The 9638-nt window shown below is 40.4% G+C and overlaps 2 protein-coding genes across 7 annotated transcripts; one reads left to right on the forward strand and one right to left on the reverse strand.

The window, feature by feature from the left end:
- Window positions 1-204: 204 nt before the first annotated feature.
- Window positions 205-2725, reverse strand: LOC147137058 (dr1-associated corepressor). 2 transcript variants are annotated; one of them, XM_086050245.1, is made up of 6 exons: window positions 2412-2722; window positions 2027-2099; window positions 1354-1447; window positions 1159-1275; window positions 983-1082; window positions 205-602 (listed from the first exon to the last, which is right to left on the reverse strand). In XM_086050245.1, exons 1-6 carry the CDS (start codon window positions 2451-2453, stop codon window positions 576-578), a joined length of 453 nt encoding a protein of 150 aa, XP_085906371.1. In that variant the 5' UTR covers window positions 2454-2722; the 3' UTR covers window positions 205-575. The 2 variants fall into 2 exon arrangements, with proteins under 2 accessions (XP_085906371.1, XP_085906370.1); XM_086050244.1 differs by lacking the exon at window positions 205-602 and having other exon boundaries at window positions 617-1082; window positions 2412-2725.
- On the forward strand, window positions 1238-9406 carry LOC147137059 (phospholipase B1, membrane-associated-like). 5 transcript variants are annotated; one of them, XM_086050240.1, is made up of 15 exons: window positions 1241-1691; window positions 3788-3819; window positions 4092-4170; window positions 4256-4314; window positions 4604-4671; window positions 4799-4842; window positions 4945-5065; window positions 6004-6055; window positions 6142-6222; window positions 6691-6756; window positions 7095-7186; window positions 7264-7345; window positions 8400-8524; window positions 8781-8852; window positions 8937-9406. In XM_086050240.1, exons 1-14 carry the CDS (start codon window positions 1478-1480, stop codon window positions 8806-8808), a joined length of 1143 nt encoding a protein of 380 aa, XP_085906366.1. In that variant the 5' UTR covers window positions 1241-1477; the 3' UTR covers window positions 8809-8852; window positions 8937-9406. The 5 variants fall into 5 exon arrangements, 4 of the variants coding, with proteins under 4 accessions (XP_085906369.1, XP_085906366.1, XP_085906367.1 ...); XM_086050241.1 differs by having other exon boundaries at window positions 8400-8508; XM_086050242.1 differs by lacking the exon at window positions 1241-1691 and adding an exon at window positions 2329-3495.
- The last annotated feature ends 232 nt before the right edge of the window (window positions 9407-9638 follow it).

Here is a 9638-nt window from a genome sequence, read left to right on the forward strand (position 1 = left end):
TTTAACTTCACAGAACTTTTAAATACAAAAACATGCTCCCCAAAAAAGCGTTAACTTTAACTTTATCCTTAACCTTAAATGTATGCAATATGTAAGCAGCCCCCCCCCCCCCCCCCAAAAAAAAAAAAAAACTACGTCCTTAGCCCTATTTGTACCTTTCCATGCAGACAGGACATCAAAATGATGGTAATTAACTCAAATCGCCGTGTTTGCTTTCATTGATCTTATTTATTGCCATTTGAGTGCATCTTCACATTCACATTGGAGTTGAACATAGCTTCTTTTGCGCACACAAAAAGGTTTGGCGGTTTAAAAACGTTCATTTATAAATGCTTTAAAAATTAAACGCTCCAAAATCGCAAACCTCCTATGCGCAACTGCCTAAAAGGGTCTGAAAACAACTCTCCTGCACATTTACACCCGCAAAATTAAATGTACAAAACTAATAGACTTGAAAGGTTGCTACTTTTTCACCGCAAAACCAACATAAGACATCTAAAGTTATTTTGTGCACTCTTAATATATGAATGAGTCTTCATTTGTAGTCCAAAAGAAGCTAAAAGGAAGCAGGACGCTCACAAGCAGATGAAGAGCTCCGAATCCTGAGAAAAAGAAAAGATGAAAGCGTGAAGTCCCTTGAGTGACGCAGTGAACACCACAGCCTCACGGTGGCACTGTTGCGCCTCCAAATCACTTTTGCTCTAAGCTTGTCAATGGTCAATTTTATCCCATTTCTATTCCTCCATGAGGACTTTTTTTTTTTTTACAATTTACACAATTTTATTTAACAGGTGGTTGCACAAAATAAAATGATCTGGATCCAGGTATTTTTTTAAGTAGACCATAGAGCTACTTAAAAATGTATCCGGATCCAAATGATTTTACTTTGTGCAGGAGCCACTTGACAGAATAAAATTGAGTAAATTCAACACAGGCATTTTTTTCAGTAGAGCACGAATGAACTTGAGCGGGAGTTATTTACACTGGCGCTGGAGTCGTTGCCAAGCGAGCCCAAGCTTCGCCGCGGCGTGACCGCTTCCACTTTCACACTTGTTTGCACGCACACTTCAGGCCGTTTGGTCCTGCAAATAACATCAATTAGACCACCGAGTTCAAGTGACGCAATCAAAGAGTGAAAATGTTCCCCAAGCTCCTCACATGTAGGCCGGCCACACGCTCAGACCTCTGTTGTCATTTTGCGCACTCTGGAACGTGAATCTCGCCGTCATGTCCTTCAGGAAGTGGAAGGGCTTCTCCGACTCGATGCACTGCTTTCTAGAAGCACGCACGTTATTTGGACTTGCTTCCGGTTGCCACGGATACCTGACGACGGAGACAAGGGGCCGCACTCACACGTGCACGAGGGACACGACGCCGCTGAGGTTGGATTCGGTGATCAAACAGGCTTTGTTGAGCAGAGACTTGAGAAACATCTCAAGAACTCGAGCTGGCCCCCGGTTCAGGATGTCAACACGACATGTTTTTTTTTTTTTTTTTTTTCTCGGTTCATTCTTCATTTATAATTCATACGCCGGGGGTCTGGGTGGAATGGTTCACTCACATCTTTTCAATCAAAACCGATTTCCCGATGCAAATCGGTTTTCAGTCACAGGATAAAACAGTGGGTTCAAAAGTCTTCAGTCTTCTCCACAAGTCAACCGGCAGTGGGATTTGCTCTTCAGGTCCAACAGGTAATCCAGTTCTGTCTTGCAAATATCTAGGATTCAGTTTTGTCTACTTAAAAAAACATCTCAGATATCTGCAACTATATTCTTTTGTCAATGTTGGCATTTATACATATGTGGTTTCTCATTACAGATATATATTTCATTAGCAGATATACACTATGTGATTGAGAGAACTGCTACAGAATTACGTAACTCCACTTTGAGACGACATGTCCGTTTTCAGATGTTTAACTCAAATTTTAACTTGGCAAAAGGACATTGCGGCCAAAATGATGCTAAAACCACCAAACGTGATGTTCAGTATTACATATCTAGATTTGAACTCGTAAAAAGGATACAGATGATCACAGGCACCGCCATGGCAATCCTTCCCACCTCTGCGTTCTTTTGCTTGATCTTTTTAATGCGAGCCTGACAACAAAAACACAACATTATCGTCTGTCCAATTTTGCATTTTTTATTTGATTTCACTGTCACGCTGTCAGAGACGTTTATTAGCATATTGAAAGTTGTTTCTAATACGTTAAGCCGTGCGTGTGGCTAAAATATTTAACATCACGCGTCGTTTACGAAATATTGTGTGTAGGAGATTGACGTTTCCGACAGTACGCGATGGCATCACAACGCAAAGCTAACTCCGCCAAAGTAAGCTAGCCTTGCTAGCATACACGTTTACCGGCCTCTAAAAAGTGCTCAATGCAAGTTTTGAGAGAAAATAAATACCGGTGCGAAGCGGACATTAAAGCGTCTCTTCTGTGCCGGCATCTGAGCGAGTCCCTTCGGTGCCGCCGGGTCACATTTTGCACCTTTTGTCCGCCGAGCGTCGCCGCGTCCATTTGTTTACAGCCAGAGGGAGACACACGTGACAAGAAATGATTGACAGCCGCGCACCTGGCCAGGAGGAGGGCGACGCCCACCTCGCGTGAGCAGGCTGAACAACGTCATCACCACGCGCCTCGTTGATCGACGAACGACGGGCTCAGACGAAGTGCGGAACAAGTGCGCAAAGATAGAGCAGTTCGCAGAATTGGGACTCACTACACGCTCGTACCCTCGGCGGGAACGCGCAAAAGGGGTGCAAGTGACAAGTGTGGGGATTGGGATTGGGCCATTGGCGTTAGATACAATAAAAAGCGACACGGTACATTCATTCGCGTAAATGAACCAACTTTGAATGAATAGAAACAATGAATTTAAAAAGCTCATTTGTATCAAATTAAGATACAAGACAGGGGTTAAGATCAGGGGATGTCGTTACTATGTTGTCAGCTATGGGCACGTGAAGCCCTTTGAGACTTTTCTGTGATTAAGGGCTATAGAAATAAATTTGACTTGACTTGACAAATTATCATTGTTTCTTTGCTATTAAAATGTACAGAGGATATCATTAACGTTTTAAAGTTTCAAATAAAATTTACACAGAAGCGTTAGCCACTTGAGAAGAAAAAACACTCCTTTTTGTACAGTATGTAAATCGTGCCATTAACAACATGTGGTAAAGTCTAAAATATTATTGCTCAACTAATGTTGGTGTTGAGTACGAAACAATCACTTCCGTACATTTGAACATGATGACTTGAGCGTGTTTACTGTACAGTAAAAGTGTCATATCCATCACTAAGGAGCACTAACAGCAGCATAGACTTCAAAGTTCATGTCAATAAGTCCTCTCTAATGATAAACACTGATAACGCACTTTTACACTTGGACATTTTTCACTTCCGAAGCAGCAGCATGTCGTTTTCATTGACTGCGCTGTTTGCCATCTGGACTTTTCATTTCATTTTCATCACTTGTCACGTACACGGTAAGTACTTTACCTCGAAGATGTTTAATATATTTTTTTCATTTTTCCTGTATAAATCAAGTATTAATCGTATAATACTTTACGCTGATGCTTTGGGACCCCTCAAAATGGAGGTATAGGCGTACTGCGTTTTACACAACATGGCTGCCATAGGCCTACCTCGCTGAAAGCTTTTTAATAACAGCTTTTTAATAACACCATCAAGGTGGTGTGTATATGGAGGCAACAACATTAAGTGCATATTATTTTTCATGTTGTTTTTATTGATTCATTGATTTTTGTGTGTGCGCAGGTTTGACAGTACCAGAGGAGGACATAAACCAGGTTAAGGAAAGCATTTACGATTTGCTTTTTGGTTCATGATGCTCACTTTCAGTTGTGGCTGTGTTTAAAAAGTGCTGATTTTTCATGGAAAGGGTGGGGTGGGGGGGGTTTCAGCCTGGGCCTTCCTTTGTGGAGTTTGAAAATTTGGGGGGTTTCCCTCCCACATTCCCAGAACATGTTAGCATGTAGAGCTAATTGCTAATAGCATTTGTGTTTGGCCTTAAACTGACATTTGACCGGTCCGCTGTCCGTCTGATGTTTTTTCCTTGCAGGATGATTTCCTCCAGACGCGCCTCCATCCTCCCTTCCGGTGTTCCGACATGAGTCCCTCTCCCAGCGTTCCCACTTCAGGTTAGACACGTTTGTGAACATGGAAACCAAAAATATTGAAAAACTGCAATCATCCCAAGTAACCACCGGCAATCTTCAACGTTAGTGGAATACGTCAAAGCTGCTGACGTCAAAGTCATCGCCGCTTTAGGAGACTCGTTAACAGTGAGTTCAAATTTGGAATTTTTTTTCGGGGGGGGCGGGGGATTTTCCCCACATGGAAAGCAGTTGTGGCCATTAAATCCTTTAAAAAAAACGATTCACTGTCACAATGTGGCTAGTTTACGTAACCCCGCCCCCAAAACATGTTAAGTGGTTTGTTGATTTTATTTGGACACCTGGGCAGGATTTGGAATCATGGGTGGAAAAAACATCTTAGAATAGGTTAAACGCTGTTCTGCAAACTTTCTTCTATTAGTTTACACATTTACACACTTCACATTTTCATTTCTAGACGGCCATCGGCGCTAATGGCTCCACCATCCTCTCCATTCCTTTCGAATTCCGCCAAGTCTCTTGGAGGTAAGTGGACATTTCATTAAGTACACTATCTCATAGTCATTACTTGTACCTGGAGTAGAGTGGCACTTTATGTGTAATCATTTATAAATGAATGACTATTTTTTTTAAATTGTTGTGGTGTCTGCAGCATCGGAGGGTATGGAACTTTTCAAAATGTCATCACGCTGGCAAGTAAGTAAAAGCTAGCTCCTTAGCATCCACTTGTTAGCTTCTTAATTGACCCACCGACTTAATCTGTGACATTTTTTTTTTTGGCTTTGTTTTTTTTAAAAGACATTTTTAAACTGTTCAACAACAAACTGTTGGGTCCATCGCCGTTCGCCACCTTTCACGGGCGACCGGTCACCGTCAACCAGACAGGCTTCAACTTTGCCGTGACAGGACACAACACGCTGCAAGTCACTCTCGCAATCATATGCTCACATTTCATATACACAAGTAATGATTTATTGGCATGAAGTGTATATTATATTTTAATCAACAATGTTTGTGCATATTCTCTAAAATGATTTGATGCTGCTCGGGCGAATTCATAGTCCCCCCCCGGCCCAAAAATAAATAAATAAATAAATAAATAAATAAAAAATAAAAAAACACCCACTCATTATCACTATGCTTTTAAGGGCTTACTGAATTCTATCCAGCAACAAGCAGCTGTACAAATATTCATGCTGGTTCCACAATAACATTTGAAAAAATTATGTAAAAAAAAAAAATGTTTTAAATAAACTATTAAATGTATGACGTATGTTCAGTGTTAACATATTTTAATCAACAGTGTTTCTGTATGTTCTTGTTGCTAGGCAGTTTGTTTGTTTGGTAGGTAATTCCACAGCAAAATATATATGTTTTTTAAATCTACAAAAAGATGAACTCTTAAATGCTTTTTTTTTATTATTTAATTATTAGTCTGCATATTTGGTGTGTTTTTTTTGTTTGTTTGTTTGTTTTAACCAGACCTTCTGTGAATTCTTCCTAGCAACACTCAGCTGTATACAACTTTTCCTGCTGTTTCCATGATACCATCTGAAAAAATATACATATATTTTTAGATCAAGAAATATTTGATCTGTTAAATATTAAATGATTAAATGTTTCAATGGAAACTGTATACGCAGCATATTTGGTTGTGGTATTTTGGTTTGTGTGTTTGCTTTTTTTTTGTTGTTGTTGTTGTTTTTTTTTTTTAGGCTTCCAGTGGATTCTGCCTAGCAACAAGGAGTTATAGTACAAAATGTTCCTGCTGGAGACACAAACGCATACGGAACAGCCAAAAGGCAATTACTAAGTTTATATTAGTATGTGTTTGTGTGTTTTTTCGCCGCATTGTAGGAACGTGTCAGATCAAGTTCGACACATGATTAAAACCTTCAAGTCGTATCCGGTACGTTTTACATCTTTCATCTGATTGGCGGTCACATTTGTCCTGCTTTTTAATAGAAATATTGTTATTTATCACTTTTCTTTTAGGGTCTGAGCTTCCACGAGGACTGGAAGGTGGTGACCATGTTGATCGGCATGAACGACATCTGTGACTACTGCAAAAATAAGGCCAGATCATTTTATATTATATTTATTATATATCTACACATGTATTATTATATACGTATTTATTTGATGGTAATTGTTGCATCGAGTCAAAGCGTCCAATCAAATTGCTCTGATGTCATCAAACACATTACTCTCAGCCACTAGGGGGCACAATTGCAACCTCTCAATTAACATCTTTCTTGAATTTTTTTTTTTTCATAATTTTGCTCATTTTAACACGTTTAATAGCACTCTCGTAGCTTTGATAACATCACTGTGCTGCTCACAGCATATCTGTGAGGTACCCAAGACTTGTTCTGACATGTTGTGATGTGCTATTAATTCTTTATTTGGTATTTCAGCATGATGAAATCCTCTCAGGATTTTACATCACGTTTCCAAGTGAATTTGAGCATTAATTCTAAATAAGACGTATTTATAAATGAGCATTTTATACAAAGGCATCTAAAAAGTTGAATTTGTCCACAGACTCTGTTCTCTGCTGACAATTTCATCCACTACATGACCGAAGCTCTCGACATGATGATGAACCAGGTGAGGTCATGTGAAGAAATATAATATCTCTGCTTCTGCAAGCAAATGAAGAGAATTGTTCAGACTGTATGTCCTGCTGACTTGCTTGTTGCTAGGCAGGATTCACAGGCCTTTGTGACTTTCAAAAGTATTGAGACAGTCAAGCCTTTTTCCTTTATTTTGCTAACGACAACTCAGAACATGTTCCAACGTCGGGGGGACTCCAGAAAACACCACTTACAAAATTGCAGCCATGTTTATTCCCCCTGCTTATTTTAAGCACAGCGCCATCTGCCGGTTGAAAATGAGCACTGCTTGCTAGCTTGAAGCTGTTGGTTGACATTCTTGCCTCGCTGCAGATACCGAGGACCATCGTCAACGTGGTGCAGATCCTCCCCATGAAGCCCCTCAGAGACGTCCACAAGCCCACGCTGGGCTGTCAGCTTCAAAAGTTTGTTTGACGGCCGCGTGATGACGATGGCGGTGACGAACCGCCGATGATGACATGGCGCGCCGGTGTGACGGCAGGCGTTTCTGCTCGTGTCTCGTCCAGCCTGAAGAAAACTCCGCCGAGCTGAAGGAGCTGGTGGAGCTCAACGTCCTTTTCCAGGTCAGCATCTCATGACGTCATGTGTGGTAGGAGATTTGACTTTTTCGGTCGTGGCCCCTAATCAGATGAGTGGACGGCGTCGTCGTAATAGTTGACCGGTAGCGACAATCGCATTCATGCAGCAGGGCAGGAGAAGTGTGCGTCGGCTACCCTGGTCCTGGATTTCCGCCATCTGCATCCAGACAAGTGCTGCGGGCAGCTCGAGGCACACGTGCGATAATTAGATTTGTGAGCGATATTTAAGTTGGTTTTTTTTTGTTTTGTTTTGTTTTGTTTGTAGCCCCAATAAACCTCCCTTCCTCCCTCCGTCGCGGTTGTCATGCCTCCTGTTTATTTTGGGTGTAATTCCACTCTCAAGCAGCAGATGGCGGCAGACTATTTTCTTTGACAAAATGAAAACAGGAAGTATTTCAGCTCAGCCATGTTTTTGTCGAAGATTATTGAACGTGAAATCCTCTCTAATCCTGATTTTTACTCCGACAGAAAGCAAGCAGCTGTAGGTTGGTTTTGTATTGAACATCTTTGGCAGGATTATTGATGGTTATTGTGAGATGATAAGTTAAATGTGTTAGTTTGGGAAAAAAAATGGGATTTGTTTACATAGAGCAGGGGTGTCCAAACACTGGCCTGGGGGCCACAAGTGGCCCATCGTCCATTTTTAAGCATACACTAAAAATCGTTCCTAATGAATGTGTTTTCTTTTCTGTTGAGCTTTTCTACAACATTTCTCACTTAACTGCGGTAAATAAATATTGCATTTTTACAAGTACATTTTTTTTTTAGTTTTCTTCCACTTTCTGCTCTGTCACGGTTCAAATTGTGAACCAATCACACGAATGATTCTCAGCTGCTGTTGAGTGCAGAGGCAGATATTTACGGGTGGGTTGCAGGGTCTCTGACCACCTCACCTGTTATCTCGCTAACATATATTAGATGTGTTTGTATTATTTCAAAAGTCTGGAACGTAACTTTGAGTTCAGCTGATGTTTATATTTTTGCTCCGCGTATGAAAATGGATGACAATATCCGGGCTGATGCTGTTTGGTGTTGACAGAGAAAACTCCAGAAGCTTCTGCAAGGCGAGCGTTACTTCAAGCAGGACTTTGCCGTCATTCTGCAACCTTTCCTGGAGGAGGCGGGACCGCCCAGACTTCCTGTACGACGTGCGCGAACAACATGGTGACCTCCCGCGGAGATGAAACGAGATGCAAATTCCATAATCCACATTATCATGGCCAAAAGCATCACCATCGTCGGTGTTCTCGTGATATTGCCGAAAGGAATGTAAACAAAAGACATCACAGCTCAGAAAACATTGCAAAAATATTTCTTTTGATTCCAGCATTATAGTTGTGATTCTATCCATTTTTTTTTTTTTTTTTACTATGAACCATTTGTCACGGTAGCCTTCAGCTGAATGGTGTTTTGTGTTCAGTTCCAGCCTTATGGCGAGAAGCAGATGATTGACAGCTTCTCAGAGCCAATCAAACTCACCTGCCCGTCAAAGGTAGACGTTGGTCCCGTCACAGCAATATATGAAGGGAAAAGTTGCTTTTTTTTAAAATATACTTCTCGTGTCGTTTTGTTCCAGGATCATCCTTACATTTACACCAGACCTCGTGTGAACAAGTCATCTGCACCAATAGTCAAACAATCAACGATGTCGCTCGTCTTGATTTTGGTCCTTTTTCATTCTTAACAGAAATGTGAACCGTGGCGAGATGAAAGTCATGATGAGTACCAATACACTAAGTACATTTGTAGATTTACACTTGAAAAATGCTTGTCCTTTATGTAACTCACTACGTGACATTTCATAAACGCTGCTTAATTTTCAATTCATGAACTCGAATGAAGGCAAATTGCATTACTAGTACATATGCTTATGTACCTAAATGGGAGGTTGATTTTTTTTTTTTTTAATGATTTTCACTCATCAATAGCAAAATAAACATTTTAAAAGTGCACATTCTACATGAAAATGAAACAATGTATATTCATTTTATTCAAGTAAATGTTGACAAAGCTGTTTATCCGTTGGACATTAAATTATGTTCAATGATTGCGGTGGCCTGATTCATTTAGTACCCATTTTTATTTCATTGGACTTTTATTTGTATACATACTAATCGTCTGCATCACTTTCTCCCTCAGATTCATAATATTGTGCTCAGAAGTGCACTTCACATATGTAATGTTCCAAAATGTCTTTTAAGGGGGGTTTACAATATATATTCACACAATATGACTTTAATATCCTCGTCTTTTCCGTCTCTTTTTTTGGATCACACCA

Source organism: Filicampus tigris, chromosome 13, assembly GCF_054856515.1.
Source record: "Filicampus tigris isolate MCC_2025a chromosome 13, RoL_Ftig_1.0, whole genome shotgun sequence".
NCBI lineage: Eukaryota > Metazoa > Chordata > Actinopteri > Syngnathiformes > Syngnathidae > Filicampus > Filicampus tigris.